At 39.2% G+C, this 17,072-nt stretch overlaps 1 protein-coding gene across 1 annotated transcript in view; it reads right to left on the minus strand.

The window, feature by feature from the left end:
- Positions 1–4,691: 4,691 nt before the first annotated feature.
- LOC308051460 (junction-mediating and -regulatory protein-like) overlaps positions 4,692–17,072 on the minus strand; it is a gene marked incomplete at both ends in the record, with an annotated part of 100,661 nt that continues 88,280 nt past the window's right edge. The window contains 5 exon segments of the mRNA XM_080361898.1: positions 4,692–4,696; positions 6,230–6,605; positions 6,609–6,782; positions 8,020–8,115; positions 11,028–11,099. Coding sequence (XP_080218024.1) covers positions 4,692–4,696; positions 6,230–6,605; positions 6,609–6,782; positions 8,020–8,115; positions 11,028–11,099 — 723 coding nt within the window.

Below are 17,072 nucleotides of genomic sequence, written 5' to 3' on the forward strand. Positions count from 1 at the left end.
GGGTGAAAAACATATCTGCATATACTTTCTTACATTGTGCACACTGTAATTTTAACTCATATGTCACGTGACTTAAATCAAGGTGTTCTAAACTCATCTTATGCTTTATGCAGATCACATGCTAAAGCGTACCACCATAAACAGCAATTACTTTAAGTAGCACACACTCACACAGCTCACACAAACACGGCTGGTTGGTCTTACGATTTACAAGTTACTTTATGATTTAGAATGGAATGCATGGAATACCCGGGCACTTACAAAAGATAACACGCAGTTATAGACCAATTATTCCTTTTTCACTATTACCTTTTTCAGCAGCTGAAAAAAATATTTCTGCATTACCCTTCACTCTTGCTAAATTAGTCATTAACAAAAGTCCATCCTGGCTCTCGGAATCGAGACGCAGAAATCGCAGAGTTGCTAGATCTACCCCCAAGATCGCTAGCGGCTGTATCCAGACAGCAACTCCCCCCATTTCCCAGGTATCTCTTCCCACTGTGGAACTCTGGCCACGCACGAGACGTCTCTCCACGCCTTACTGGCTCGCTGCCAAATGCAATTAAATGCATTTAAATTAAATTTATTGCAACATACCTTATTCGCTATCGTGGCCGGAGATCTTTTGTCTGCTCCTGCAATGAACAACTGGGACTGGAGATCTTTCCGAAAAAAAAAACAAAAAACTAACTTTGGGGCGCGCCTAAGACATCCCTTCCCAATTGTGCAAAAAGGCAAGCAAAACACCCTCCTGGCTGACTCGCCAAAATGAGGCACGGAATGACCTTACAACCCTTGAGGTTATAAAGAAGCTATGTATTTATTTACAATGCCGGACACACGGGGAATCATTTCATCTAATATGTGTGTAAAATTACAGTAGCTGTGAACTTGGTTAAATGCAGTAAAGTTTTACATATTCATTAAAGTTTTAGGAATGCCTATACATATTCATAACCTGTCCCTGAGAAGGCGGTTCGTATTACAATGAGTTCTGGGAGACCATTTCCATAGTCTCCACCTCTGGCTCCTCCCGGTTGCAGCTGCACAGTGATCGTGAACCCTGGTCCTCTTTCTCTGTACATGGTCACCTTTGGTCCAGTGTGATGAGTTGGTTAGGTCTCAGACTGCTGAGTTAGTTAAAACTGGCATATCTCCTGTCCTGTGCCCAAGTTTCTGTAATCTAGTTCACCCAAGGATGCACCCAAGGATTATTATTTTTGCAAGGCGTCAGTGAAGTCCTGTTTTTTGTACAATAAGTTACACAGATTTAAGCAAGGCTAGGCAATAGTGATGTGGGTTAAAGGGTTAGCTCTCTAAATGTCTTTAGTGATGTGGGGTAGGGTTAGTTCTCAAGTGCCAGTTCTTTAAGTGTTAATTAGTTAATTGTCAATTCCCTGTATCAAAACCAAGTAACCTTCTATCAGGCAGGTAGCAGAACTTTTTGAACAAGATGGCCTTCCTGTTTGCAGCCAAGAAAATCAAGACAGCTGCAATGAATCCAACATAATGAAAGTGTATATTACATTATACAGGGTGTTTCAAAAAGATGGACCCAATTTCATCAACCCAATTTAATCTTGCAGATGACTGAGGCTGGGGGCTGTTTGTGTTCTGGGAAAGGCATCTAGCAGTAATCATTTGAAACTCTGTGCCCTGGTACAAGTTTCATTCATGGGTGGTTCATGGTTGCAGAGATATAGCAATTTCAAATTGCATCCATCTTTGTAAAACACCCTGTATTTCTTGACTTTGAAACTCAGGTAATGAGCATGCATCTAAAGTATTGGACTGCGCAGTCACAGAAATGCAGGCACAGAGGAGAGCCTACATTCTCAGCACAGCCATTTTGTGGCTGATTTTACCTAATGTATGATTATTATACATGCCAGTGAGGGAAGCAGCACTACAATCAACTGCAACAGCATGCATTTTACTGCTTCTCTGGATTCATGTACGTATCAACACCCAGTCACAGCATTCCTATATAAATTTCCGTCCTTTATAATTAATGAAAACAGAGAAGAGTTAATACTTTATCACAAATCCTTCCTTTATCACTGCCATAGCTTAGCCCTAGCCCCCCTCCCATCCAGCAACTAAAACCACATACCCCTGGCTCACCCTTTCCCCGCCCCCAGTGGGATGGGGAGGAGAATCGGGAAACAAAAGGCAAAACTCTTGGGTTGGGATATTAACAGTTTAACAGAACAGTGAAAAAACCAACCGAACAATAACAACAATAATAATGAAAGACTATACAAAAGCGATGAATACACAGTGCAATCTCACCACATGCCAATCCTGATGCTGCAGCTTGCCTCCTCCAAAGCAGCAAGTGGATTCCTGAACCCAGTACGCATGGAAACCTCCTCCCGTCCCGGACAGCAGCTCGTGCGCAAAACACAACAGCCCTGAACCGCATGGTCCAGAGAGAACCAAGAGTGTCTTTGACAGCCCCACTCCCAGCAGTAAGAGAGAAACTGCTCCTCTAGCCAGCCCTCTTAAAAACTGAGCATGACCTTATATGGTATCAAATATCCCTTTGGCTAGTTAAAGGATCAGCTGTCCTGGCTGTGTCATTCTCCCAGCTGCCTGTGGAAATTAACCCTATCTTGGCTGACCCAGCACAATTGCCAATTTGAAACTAGTTCTCTGTAGAAATAAAAATCAGGCTTTGGCTCTTTGAAGAGCTACAAGTATGTAAGATTTCTATGTCAGAAAATGCAATATAATAAAGCACAGCAGTCCAAAATATCTCCCACACACTAGCACATACAATGTACAGCCCATATCAGTCAACAGATGACTATCCATCTCAATTTTTTTGTGTATTTTGTGTATTTGTATATTTTCATATATTTTTAAAACCTGTTTTGCATTTTTGAGTGGGTAATAGGAATAGACGTGAGGAAAAGAGAGAAATAGAAGAAGAAAACAAGGCTGCACATTTGAAGGAGGAAGGACTGTAAAAAGGAGGAAGAACTGTAAAATACTCATCTGTCAGAGACACCAATTTCTGAAGCCACTTAGAGACTTGGAATATCTCAGGGAATACAGAGCAGCAGGCAGAGTGCTGCTGCAGATATTAATGATGCTCTTAACAGGAAGGATATAATTTGGTTTTATATTTGTCATTTTATGATGTATAATCAAATTGCACACACAACATATGTTTCATATGTGCTGGGTCGGCCGAGATAGGTTTAATTTACACAAGTTGCTGGGGGGATGACACACAGCCAGGACAGCTGACCCAAAACTAGCCAAAGGGGTATTCAATACCATATAAGGTCATGCTCAGTTATAAAAGGGGAGCTCACCAGGGAGCAGTCAAGTTCAGGACACTCTTGGTTCTCTCTGGACCGTGCATTGGTGCTGTTGTGTTTCAAGCATGAGCTGCTTGAGCTGCTGTCCAGGATGGGAGGTTTTGATGTGGGCTGCGTTTGGAATTGCTGCTTCGGAGAAATTGTTTGCTCGGATAAGGTGAATGGCAACACCAGGATTACTACGTGGTGAGAGATTGCACTGTGTATCCCTCACTTCAAATATTATTTCATTATTCTTATTGGGTTTTTTTTGTTTGGTTTTTTTGTTTGTTTTTTACTTTTTTTTCGCTGTTTCGTTAAACTGTTCTTATCCCAATCCATGAGTTTTGCCTTTTGTTTTCTGCTTTTCCTCCCCATCCCACCAGGGGTGGTGGAGGGGTGAGCAAGCAGCATGTGGTTTTAGCTGCCGGCTGAGGGTGGGTTCTGGGGCTAATCTATGACAATTAAATTGAAAAATAAAATAGTTATCAGAAAAAGAAACAATAGGACTACAGAAAAATAAACATGGAGCACAGCAGCATCAAAACTGAAAATGAACTTAAGACACTGTACCTGCAATTTGTAAGACTCTTAAGAGCTTAAAAATTCTATAACTATTCAGTTGTTTCAAGGTAATTCAGTCATTTAGGACAATTCTAGAAGAAACACTCCTTGTTTCTGCCTGATAAATGAAAACAGTTCTAATTTTGATTTTATCTGGATGAAGGAAAATGCAAACTGAGAGATGTTTTCTGTAGTTGTAACTGACAGAGCCATATAGAACTTTTAATATTAGGTTGGTGCAAAAGGAATTTCAGTTTTTGCATTGTTGAAATCTGCCATTTGATGTTGGAATACATTCTTAAATAAATGTGGTTATGTTAGACGTAATTTTAATGCGCTTTTCTTGCTTTGTTTTTTTTGCTACTGATTTATTACTTGCTGCTTATTTTATATTTATTTTAGACTATAGAAATGATGTTAGACAAAAAGCCAATACAAGTGATTTTCTTATTCAAGTTCAAAATGGGTCGTAAAGTAGCGGAGACAACTCACGACGTCAACACATTTGGCTCAGGAAATGCTAACGAGAGTATGGTGCAGTGGCAGTGGCAGTTCAAGAAGTTTCACAAAGGAGATGAGAACCTTGAAGATGAGGAGCGTAGTGGCCGACCATTGGAAGTTGACAATGACCAATTGAGAACAATCATCAAAGCTGATCCTCTTACAACTGCACGAGAAGTTGCTGAAGAACTCAACGTCAACCATTCTATGGTCATTTGGCATTGAAAGCAAATTGGAAAGGTGGAAAAGCTTAATAAGTGGGTGACTCATGAGCTGACCCAAAATAAAAATAATCATCATTTTGAGTGTCGGCTTCTCTTATTCTACACAACAACAATGAACCATTTCTCGATCAGATTGTGACATGTGACAAAAAGTGGATTTTATATGACAACCGACAATGACCAGCTCAGTGGTTGGACCGAGAAGAACCTCCAAAGCACTTCCCAAAGCCAAACTTGCACCCAAAAAAGGTCACTGTCACTGTTTGGTGGTCTACTGCTGGTCTGATCCACTATAGCTTTCTGAATCCCAGCAAAACCATTCCATCTGAGAAGTATACTCAGAAAATCGATGAGATGCACTGAAAACTGTAACACCTGCAGCTGGCATTGGTCAACAGAAAGGGCCCAATTCTTCTCCACAACAATGCCCGACCACTCATCGCACCACCAACACTTCAAAAGTTGAATGGATTGGGCTACAAAGTTTTGCCTCATCTGCCATATTCACCTGACCTCTTGCCAACTGACTGCCACTTCTTCAAGCATCTCAACAACCTTTTGCATGGAAAACGCTTCCACAACCAGCAGGATGCAGAAAATGCTTTCAAAGAGTTCATCAAATCCCAAAGCATGGATTTTTACACTACAGGAATAAACAAACTGATTTCTCATTGGTAAAAATGTGTTGATCATAATGGTTCCTCTTATGATTAATAAGTACATGTTTGAGCCTGGTTATAATGATTTAAAATTCATGGTCCAAAACTGCGATTACTTTTGCACCAACCTAATCCAAGGTTATTACAACCATATTACCATAGTCTAAACCAAGGCCCACCTGAGGTACTTTTTCTCAGTGACTTCCAGTAAAACAGTTCAGCTAAGCGCTTTTGAAATCCCATCTCTGATTTTCAAATAAAAGCTTTGTTCTAATATAGCTTGTTTCATTGAAATATCAATATTATTTTGTTCATCAAATGTGGCTGCCATTCTCCTCATTTTATATATGGGATAAAGGATGAATAGTTAAAAACAAGTAGCACAGAATCACAGTGAAGTTGTAACAGTTTTTGATCTGTTAACTATTTATTAACACGCTTTGCTAAATGATTATAGATTTAATTCTCACTTGTAGTTAAATGTATATATTCTTACTTGGCTTTCAAGGGGACTTGATAGTTTGTACATTTTTGTATAAAAATTTGAAGAAAACTTGAAGAAAGCAGTCTCAAGTTTTCCTATGTCCCGAGACAAGTATTCATTTTACTAGGTCATAAATTATGTAAAATTCTGTTATTAAAAAAAAACACTGTGCTCTCAGGTGAAGCATATAATATTTGCAATGCTAGCTGTAAACAAGATAGAATCTTTTAGGCAACGTTTAGCTCCATTTTTTAGATAGCGTATCATAGGATCAGTTTCACAAGTGTTTTTTGTCTGACTGAACAAGCATACCACACACTGTCGTACAGGTCCTAACATTTGAGTTGCCAACATTTGTCAACTGAAAAGGATTTAACAACTTTCCCATTAATAATTATAAATAAATCACAGCATACACTTCTATATATAGCAATTCAAAATAGGAATTGATATGCATTTCAATTAAATACACAGAAATTAAAACATTACCTCTCCTCCTATGTAAACCTTCTTGATCACCGGTCTTCTTAAGCTTTTTCTTGGCACTGACTAGCTGACTGCTGTTAAACAGATGTACTTTTGGGACACTGGAAGAGTGCTGGACTCCTTTCTCCTCACTCTGATGTTTAACAAAGCTGTCACTTTTCTCTAAGGATTTGGTATCATCTTCCTTGGAGGGCAAAGGTAGAAGCAGAGGTGGAGGTGGTGGAGCCAAATGGGGCGGAAGTGGTACTACAGTAACAGTCTCTGGTCGAAGCTCATTACTGGTGAGTGGAGAAGTACTAACATGAGGCAGTTCAGAGGTAACACCATTGGGAGGTAATGAGATATCTTGAAGTTGTTCTAAGCTTGTGGATTCCTGCACTTACAAGGGCTGAACTGCATTTTCCAATTCCACGTTTTCACTTTTTTCTTGGGTTTGTATGGTTGCTGGCAAAGACTGAGGCTGATCTACACAGGACACTGAGCTGGATGCACATTTTCTTCTTGCATGAGCCAGTCGTAGTCTGGTTGATTTAAGTATTACTTGCCCAGGGTACCGCTAAAGTAAAGCAGTAATTTACAATTAGATAAATACATGCAACACACTATTTTAGATACTAAGTACTTGTCATTAGGATTTACCTTTTTGACAAGTAGAATTCATCTACTATTTTCATTCATTTTGCTCTGGGCATAACAAAAAGGTAAATATATTGTCATCTTTATGCAAAAATGATCCATTTTCTTAATTTTTATTCTTCATTGAGCCATAAATTACATATAATTGGTCTAGTCAGGGATATACATGGGTTAAAGTTAGGATTTCACTAAGAACCAGATTGTACATTCAAAACTGTTTCTTCTGAAAACTAAAAATCAAAATTCCCTTTTGCTTCCCTTTTCTAAAACTGGTCAGTGGTGCCCTCTGCAGCAAAGTCCTCTCTGACTTAATATGCTGGCCTTAGATGTGAATCATACTGCTTAAAAAGGTATCTCTTGAAAATATCAAACAATTTGAGAATTTCCAAAGTGTGTCTTAAATTTGCTGCTTCAATATTTATCTTTTCAAATTAGCTTCATCCATAGCCATTTTATGCAAAAGTAAAAGCTGCTTCTGAAATGCAGGTCTAAAACATTTTAGACAATTGTGGCAGGCCTAAAGCAATATAGATCATATCAATATAAACATGTTCATGCATAAAGTCGGTTCATTAACAGGTGATGGTTAAAATAAGTAAATTTGCTTTAATTTACAGAAGCTGTGCAATTCAAAAGCTTTGCAAACAATATGGATATGAAGAGTATACTGGTAAGAAAGATAGCTTTACAGTAAAGAAACTTCTCATATCCATGTTTTTTAATGTATTCGGCAAAACAAAGCAAGAGTCTTCACTAATTAATACAGTCTCTGTTTTCTTGCACTTTCATCCCTCTATTGTTTCCCTTCCATTCCATCTTCTATCCATTTTCTGATATTTATATTGTAGTAGGAAGGGGAAGGTTTTGGTAGGTGTTATTGCAGTCAGTGGTAGTAGGGGTATGTCAGATAATGGTCTTGGTGGGAAATACCATTTAGATTATACTTCTTTTCAGAAAGTTTGCTATGTGTCTTGTCATAACGTGTAGATGTGACAGCAAACAGAAGCTTTTACAACACTGGGAACACAACGGCCAGACAAGTTCGCTAACACCAATGCCATATTTTCTTGTAAATTTTCCATAGTATAGTCCTGGAATGAGTGAAAATTACTTTTGAAAAAGAAATTGGTAGAAAAGAGCAACTTGTCTTCTGTTACCTGTTTAAAAGTGCGCAGCTTGTCCAGTGTTTTCTGTCTTTCCTGACTAACCCAGAAGCTCTTTCTTTCCTCTTCATCTTGTAGTTGATCTCGCTTCTGAAAAAATATATGGAAAACATGTAAATATTACACCCAATGCTATGGTTAGCACCATAAAAAAAAAACAAAACAAGAAAACCACAAAACAACAAAAAAACCCAAAACTGAATTAAAATAACTCTTCTAATTGTTAGGAATTACCTAACTTCTCAAATAAACATGTCTCTGACCTTCAACACTTGCCCTTTGTCTTCCCCTTAAAAAAATATTATGCATTTCATGTTTTATAGTCTTGAAGAAATGCTAAGCTCAATAAAGAAAGATTTTAGTCTGGAACTGGAGCACTTGAAGACCGGAAACTTTTTACCTTGAAAGATGATAAATAACTAGAGACATAAGAAAATATTATACTGAAAACAAATCCAATAAATTTAAAATTGTATAAGTTAGCCAGACAGTAAACCAGTATTCATTTTCTCTCATTAAAAAAAAAAAAAAAAAAAACCAAAGACAGTTAAAATTGCAAGGTTGCACATTTAAAACACAGAATCACAGACTGGTTGGGGTTGGAAGGGACCTCTGGAGATCACCTAGTCCAACTCACCTGCTAAAGCAGGTTCACCAGAGCAGATCACACAGGAATGTGTCCAGGCAGGTTTTAATGTCTCCAGAGAAGGAGATTCCACAACCTCTCTGGGCAGCCTGTTCCAGTGCTCTGTCACCCTCAAAGTAAAGAAGTTTCTCCTCATATTCAAATGGAACCTCCTATGCTTCAGTCTGTGCCCGTTGCCCCTCATCCTATTGTTGGGCATCACTGAAAAGAGTCTGGTCCCATCCTCTTGACATCCATATTTGAGATATTTATAAGCATAAATAAGATTCCCTCTCAGCCTTCTCCAGTCATATTAAATTTTTTACAGTGCAAGAAGCCACAGAACTCAGTGCCATAAGGATTTGAAGTCAATATTGAGAAAATTAAGTAAACATTTTCATTATAATTTACACTAGTAAACTCAAGTTTTGTATTTATTTAACTTAAGCTATCATTATTTCATTGAGCTTGATTTTCTGTAATCTTTAAATAAAGGTTTGAAGGTCTTCCTTGCAGCTAAGACAGTTATATTTTTTCTCGTTTGGGGATCTTACTGCAGTGAAAACACACATTTGGATCCACCTCCTTTAAATAATCATCCATTTTCACAAAACTTCAGCAAACTTACTGCGACGGTGAAAACTCATGGACTCCACACAATTCAATATGAATTCAAGCAAAGCCATTTATTACAGAAACAAGCCTCCTTATATATGCAGTTATTTCCTGATCATGCATCCACGCTCCAAGCATGCATTAGCTGATTGGATATTGTCCATGCTCACGAGCTGTCCACACACCTGAGTCTCACTGCTAATAGGTCTGTTGATTTACGTCTTGTTGAGGCCCTGTTATTGTAGAACTGCCTCACTCCCACAGCAGGTCCTGTTTTCACCTTTCGAGCTGGCCTTGAAATTCCTTTGAGCCTGACTAGTTCAGAAATAAATCTCCATCTAATAGAAACCCATCCACACAACAACCTCAAGAAAATCCCTCAAATCTCCCACAAGTTACTACATCTTTGAAACAAAACACTATGCTTGAGTCAAATTTATTGAAAGTGGACACTAGTTATCAGATGGCAAAAGTCACTGTATGTATAACTTCAGAAGTTATGAGGAAAAGTGATACAACAGATGACTTATATAGAAAACCTCCTGAGCAGAAACAGCAGCTTTAATTCTTAAAAGACTCACAGCATTAAGTATTACTTTTAAAAGGTGATGATCATCATCATTAAAAATATGATGTCCTTTACAAAGGGCCAACTTCTGTTGATTGCAAGGGAGATAAGTATAGACATTTTAGGGAGAGGAAGAGAAGGACTTGTCAGAAAAATGGTAAAGACAGTAAACAGGAAAAGGAGAAGAGGACTAGAAGCATGTGTTAAAAAGAAAATAACTAAGCAATGGGGCAAAGAAGATAAAAGAGAAGCATAAAGAAAATATTATAGCAAGAAGAAAAGAGTTCTACCACCACACCTGCATGTTTCATTTGCAATCAGGTCAAAATTTTCCTGAAGCAGTCTCAAACTGCTGGTTTTTTGTTTGTTTTGGGTTTGGTTGTTAGGTGTGGGGGGGAGTGGGGTGGTTTGGGTTTAGAGTTGATGGGAGGGGGTTAGTGTTAAGAACAATGAAATTGCAATTCTTATCTGGTTTCAGGTTTGGAAACCTTTGAGGTTATCTTTTAAAAATTTTTCATGAAAACCAGTGGCTAAAACCTATTTTACAATAATAGCAGAATTTTTCAGTCAAATTACTAATAGGAAAAAAAGACAAAAAGTTAACATAAGGTTCTTTATAAATTGCAAGTGGGCAACTCCATGAAGTAAATAATTAAAAAGCCCTGTAATGTTTCAGAGACAAAAAAGTTCTTCAGCTTTGTCATCTTATTTTTAAGAGAGTGATAAATGGACTGCAATCTGCATTGCAAATTCCTTTGCCTTATTGTAAGAACTGAAAAAAAAAAAAAAAAAAATCTGTTTTTCTAACTTCCTGAAAGTGTGCACCAATATGAATAAATGTGTATGGTTTCTTCACTCATTTCAGCATATCTGACACTGTACTCAGAGATGTCCGGAATCATTTATGTGCACATGATAAACTGCATGCAGCCTAACCCTAGCAGTAATCACTTACAGTGTGAATCTAGTAATAATGAACTGTTTTAATTGCTTGGGTTTAATGTCATCCTAACACAGCTATATACTCCCCCTTGCCAGCATAATATGATATAGAAATCCATGGTCCAAAGGTCAAGGATACACACCATCTTTTTAAAACAGCTGTCACTCCGAATGTTCTACTAAGTAATGTATAATGAGGAAAGCCAGCTATTAACTAAAGGTTAAACACAACAGCAGAAAACTCAAACTTACTAGCCGAACAGTATGGTGATCACTCTGGTGATGTTGCTGAATCTTTTCATTATGCTTTGCAATACACATCTCCTGTAGAGACATAAAAAGTTATCTATAAAATATAAATTTCAAATATCAGTTTACAGTTTATAATGTCACATTTAGCAAACAGCACTAAGAATTAGAAAAATAAAAATTACAAAGCCCATCTCAGGCAAGCTAATTTAACCAAGCTAATTTAACTTACAATAAAAACATAAAATGGAAACAAAACCAAGACAAACAAACCCAGACCTATTACTTTTAACTGTCAAAAGAATATACACGAGTAACAGCTGCTTGAAAAGTTTCTTCTACAATACCAGTACAAAAGTAGCAAGAAATACTGATTTGTCAAATACTTCATAAAATTCTTGTGCAACTCCATGTATTTGTATACATGGACAATAACTCACAAATATACTGCCTATTTCTGTTTAGGCAACTAGGCAGCTTCCCATTTACAAGTGTCGGTTCACCTTCTGCATGTACAATTTGCAAGCACAAATATTAATAAAGTTGTTACAGTTTTATGCATACACAAGCAGGTTCACTCATGTTCATGTCTGTAATGTCCAGTTTAAAAACAAGCATTTGTTAGATTGCCTGCGAATAAGAACAGGTTAAAAAGAAAACAGGACATGTTACAATAGATGACAGGAAGAAGCATGACACTCAAAGTTAAGGTAGATTATATAAAAAGAAATTAATTAAGTATCAGTTGCAAAGAAAAGGCATGTGTAGGAATTTATAGTAGCGAAGAGACAGACAAGCTCATAGGCCAATACTGAGGGCCAGAAAATCAGACAGTACGAGCAATGAAATTAGGCCTGGTACAAGCACCAGACAGAACTAGAACAAGGTCAGATGTGCAGTTAGAAACAGGACTCATGGCTGTGTAAGAGGGGGCAGTGTTAGGAAACAGTTTGGAACGTGACTGCAGCTAGAAGAACACCAAAGCAATGGGCTTTCCAGGCATCAGTCAGCTTGACTTACTGGGTGGAGCCAGACAGGAGCTTTGCTGTCACAAGCATTGCTTGGGTCAGCTGATGGAGTATCAGCCATCAACCAAGATAATACAGTAGTGGCAGAAAGACACAAAAAACAAGGAGGGAAGGGATAGAAAAGCCCATAATTTTGGACACTGAGAACTGCAGAAAAAGCTATGTTCTCCTAAAAGCTATGGACATACTGTGATCAGGGATCCTGTCTAGGAAAGAAATGCCATGCTGTCTTGAATGTTTCTAAATGGTAAGACCTGTATACAGGTAATGCTCCAACAAGAGCACAGGTTTCTGTAGAAACACTGTCCCAGGTTCAGAGGAGGAGGGGTGTGCATATATCTATATATATCTAAACTCTGCTGGGTTTTATGCTTGTTTGTGGTTTTTTTTCCCTGATGAAAAGAGTGTAACACAGCTGGAAAGGTTAATCCATTTAATCTGTAACTGCAAAAGTACAAGCTACTTAATATCTACATTCCAAAGGCACAGCAATAACTTTGGAACATTATTAGAGAATGTGAAAGACTTTTTGTAATACTACTACTGATTTACCTTTATAGTTTATTCTCTATTTATGCATTCAGTTCAATTAAAAGAATATTTAAATTAACAAGAAAGACTGTATGTTTTTTGGTTTTCTTTATTTTGGTGCTTTTTTTTTACAGGTTGGCAAGACTAAAAAAATAAAAGAAAAAAAAAAAAAGGAAAAAAAGATACTTTAATATACAAATTACCAGAATATACTCTCATAAACACTTGGAGGGCATGCTTTTCTGAAACATTTTCTCTTTAGCATCAAAAAGGTATTTTAAGCATGTAAAGAAAGAGGTTAAACCAGACCAAAACATATTCGGTGCTGACTTTCATGGAATCATTTACGTTGGAAAAGACATTTAAGATCATCCAGTCCAACCATAAACCTAACACTGCCAAGTCCCACTAAACCATGTCCCTAAGTGTCACATCTACATGTCTTTTAAATACTTCCAGGGATCGTGACTCAACCACTTCCCTTGGCAGCCTGTTCTAATGCTTGATAACCCTTTCCATGAAGAAATTTTTCCTAATATCCTATCTAAACCTCCCCTGGTGCAACTTTAGGCCGTTTCCTCTCATCCTATCACTTGGTACTTGGGAGAAGAGACCAACACCTGCTTCACTACAACTTCCTTTTAAGTAGTTGTAGAGGGTGATAAGGTCTCCCTTCAGCCTCCTTTTCTCCAGGCTAAACAGCCCCAGTTCCCTCAGCTGCTCCTCATAGGACTTGTGCTCCAGACCCTTCACCAGCTTTGTTGCTCTTCTTTGGATGCGCTCCAGCACCTTAATGTCTTTCTTGTAGTGAGTGGCCCAAAACTGAACACAGTATTCGAGGTGCAGCCTCACCAGAGTCAAGTCCGGGGGACAATTGCTTCCTTAGTCCTGCTAGCCACACTATTGCTGATACTCCTTTGTACTAATACAAGTCTTTATGACTTGAAATTATAAAAAAGACTAGAAGAGGCTGAAAAAAATGTTGGGGCACATCTGAACCATCCTAACTAACTACAGAAACAGGAAAAAAAACCCCAACCAAACAAAAAACAAACAAACAACAAAAACCCAAAAAAACTAACAAAAAAAAAACCCTCCAAAAAACAACAACATACAAACAAACCAAAATAAACCCCCAAACCAGGTTTCAGTTTCATAGAGACAAATACAGGGTTCTACCTCTAGACAAGATTATGTGACTGCAAACAAAGGATGAAGAAAAAATAGCTAGGTGGTGACCTTTAGTATATAGCATAAGGCCAAAATTTTTTTTTTTAACAAGGATTATACTGCTCTCTCAAAACTTTGATCTATTCTACTCCTTAAGCTATCTTACTCATTAATTATGCATATTGAAGTAATCACAAACTGGTAGGGAACTGTAAACAAGTCATTATGGAAAAAAGTAATGAACGTATATACCTACGTTTGATAAACAATTTCAAAACATTAGCTATATTAAAATAATTTTTTGCACAACATCCCAACCATGTAACACAAAGTGGCCACCTCAGGCATGTCAACTGCACCACTCAGCTTGGTGTGATCTGAAAACTAGCAGAGGGTACACTTGATCCCACTGTCTATGTCATTGATGAAGATTAATATCAACAGTATTGGTTCCAATACAGGCCCCTGAGGGATACCACTTGTCACTAGTGTCCATCTAAACACTGAGCCATTGACCACTACCCTCTGGATGTGACCATCCAGCCAGTTCCTCATCCACTGAACAGTTCACTCATCAAATCCATATCTCTCCAATTTAGAGAGAAAGATGTTGTGGGGGACTGTGTCAAAGCCTTTACAGAAGTCCAGATAGATAACATCTGTAGCCCTTGCTTTCTCCGCTGATATAGTCGCTCCATCAAAGAAGGCCACTAGGTTGGTCAGGCAATACTTGCTCTTGGTGAAGCCCTGCTGGCTGTCTCAAATCATCTCCCTGTCCTCCATGTGCCTTAGCATAGCTTCTAGGAGGATCTGTTCCATGATCTTCCCAGGCACAGAGGTGAGGCTGACAGGTCCGTAGTTCCTGAGGTCCTCCTTTCTACCCTGTTTAAAAATGGGTGTGATGTTTCCCTTTTTCAAGTCACCAAGGAATTCACCTGACTGCCATGACTTCTCAAATATCATGGAGAGTGGCTTGGCAAATATATCAGCCAATTCTCTCAGGATTCTGGGATGCATCTTATCAGGTCCCATAGATTTATGTATGTTCATGTTCCTCAAGTGGTCACAAACCAGTGAAGACTGAGGCAAAAAAGCCTCCTTCTCCTTGTCAATTGTTACCAGTTTGCCAGTCTTGTTCATCATGGGGGGTATGCTTTCCTTGACCTTCCTTTTCTGGTTGACATACTTGTAGAAGCCCTTCTTGCTATTCTTTGCATCCCTTGCCAAGTTCAGCTCCAGCTACACCTTGGCCTTCCTGACCCCATCTCTGCAAAACTGAGCAGTGTCTTTATACTCTTCCCAGGATACCTGTCTCTGCTTCCATTGCCTGTGCATTTCCTTCTTGCCCTTAAGTTTGACCAGCAGGTCTCAACTTAGCAATGCTGGCCTCTTGCCTTCCTTACCCAATTTCTTACACCTGGGGATCAAGAGCTCTTGTGCTCTATGGAAAGCGTCCTTAAAGATCTGCCAGCTCTGTTCTGCTCCCTTGTCCCTGAGGGCAGTTTCCCAAGGGTCCTGTTGACTTATTCCTTGAAGAGCTGGAAATTGGCTTTCCTAACATTCAGGGTCTTGACTTCACTCTTCGCCTGTCCCACATCCCTCAGGACTGCAAACTTCACAAGCGTATGATTACTGCAACCCAGGCTGCCTCCAATCTTGACATCAACGATTAACTCACTTGCATTGTTGGCTATCAGGTCCAGTATTGCATCCCCCCTGGTAGGCCTGTCTATTACCCGGCCTAGAAGTTATCCTCAATGGACTCCAGGAATCTCTTGTATTGCCTACAGTTTGCTGTGCTACTTTTCCAGCAGATGTTGGAGTGGTTGAAGTCCCCCAGCAAGACAAGAGGCTGCAAGTATGATTCCTCCTGTAGCTGGAGTAAGAAGGCTTCATCAATAGTCTCCCCTGATCAGTCAGCCTGTAGTAGATACCAACCACAAGGTTTCCTTTGTTGCTTTGGTGTCTGATTCTTACCCGTAACCTGCTCGTGGCTATTCTTCAAAGCTTGCTCTTCACACTCTATCCATCTCTTGATGTAGAGGGCAACCCATCCACCTTTCCTTCCTTTCCTGTCCTTTCTGAACAGCCTGTAGCAATAGATAGCTGCACTCCAGTCATGGGATCCTGTGACAACCTTGAAGCACCCCCCCCCCATCCCAATTAAAACAAAGCATGATGTTATGCCTTAAACATCTAGTTTTTGATACTTTGGGCAGAAAAGATAGATGGCTGTTGTCCTGGTTTTGCTAAAAACAAGACCAGTTCTCTTTTAGTGATTTTTCCTTTCAGCTAAGTTCTTCTAGGTGGCTGTACTTTTCTGAGTTTTAGCCTGCATATTTTTCCTTGGATGCTGTACTCGGTGCTGATAAGAAGATCAAAGGAATGCTAAAGAAGCTCATGTTTAGATTTATTACTATGATAGCCAAGAAACACTGATAAGATTTCCCACGTTTTGTCGTGAGAGGGGCCTGTTTGAGGAGGGGTGGACGGAACAGGTGACTAGAACTGACCAACTGAGGATCAACTGAGTATTCCATTCCATAATTATCATACCCCCTATATAAGAGGGTGATCACAAGGGTCACTCTCTCTTCGACCATGGCCGGCATCTGGAGAGGACCCTGTCTGTCTGCCTGTGATCTACAGGCCTCAGGCCCTGCATCTCTGCAACCAGTTTCTGGTTTGCTGTGAAGTCCCGCCCATGACTTCCAGGGGCCTGACCTGTACCTGCTGGAGCCACACCAGCTCTGCACACCCACCTCCACTGCTGCTGGAGTGATGCCAACTCCACATCGAGCATTCAAGATTGGTTTTGTATACTTTGTATATTTTGTATATATTCTCTATTTATTCGTAGAATTAGTAAAACCCGTTAAAACCTTCCAACCTGAAGTCTAAGTCTCTCTTCCTTTCCCCTTATCTTTCTTATAATCTTTCTGATCTAAAGGAAGGGGTGGCGGGAGGTAGGAGGGTAACAGGGAGTGTCTGCCACGGTTTATTGCTGCCTTGCTTTAAACCTTGACACTGTGGAGGCAGATACCTTGTCTTTTCCAAGGTTTTGTGAAACAAAACATAGATTTTTAAGATAGAGGCAATTAACAGTGTTGCTGTGAAGGCCTCATGGCCTAATCGGGATGATAGAGATGAACCACCTGTCGGGCAATTACCAGAAGAAACCACAAACTAACAGCTACCCCTGATGGGCAAAACAACTCACTTCTGGTCAGTACTGTGAACTTTCCCCTAGTTTGAAAACCCCAGACCTATTTCCAGAAGAGCCTTCCTAATTAGCATGAAGAGCTAACAGAGGGAGGAG

The sequence above is a fragment of the Nesoenas mayeri genome (genome assembly GCF_963082525.1).
Source record: "Nesoenas mayeri genome assembly, chromosome: W".
Taxonomy (NCBI): Eukaryota; Metazoa; Chordata; class Aves; order Columbiformes; family Columbidae; genus Nesoenas; species Nesoenas mayeri.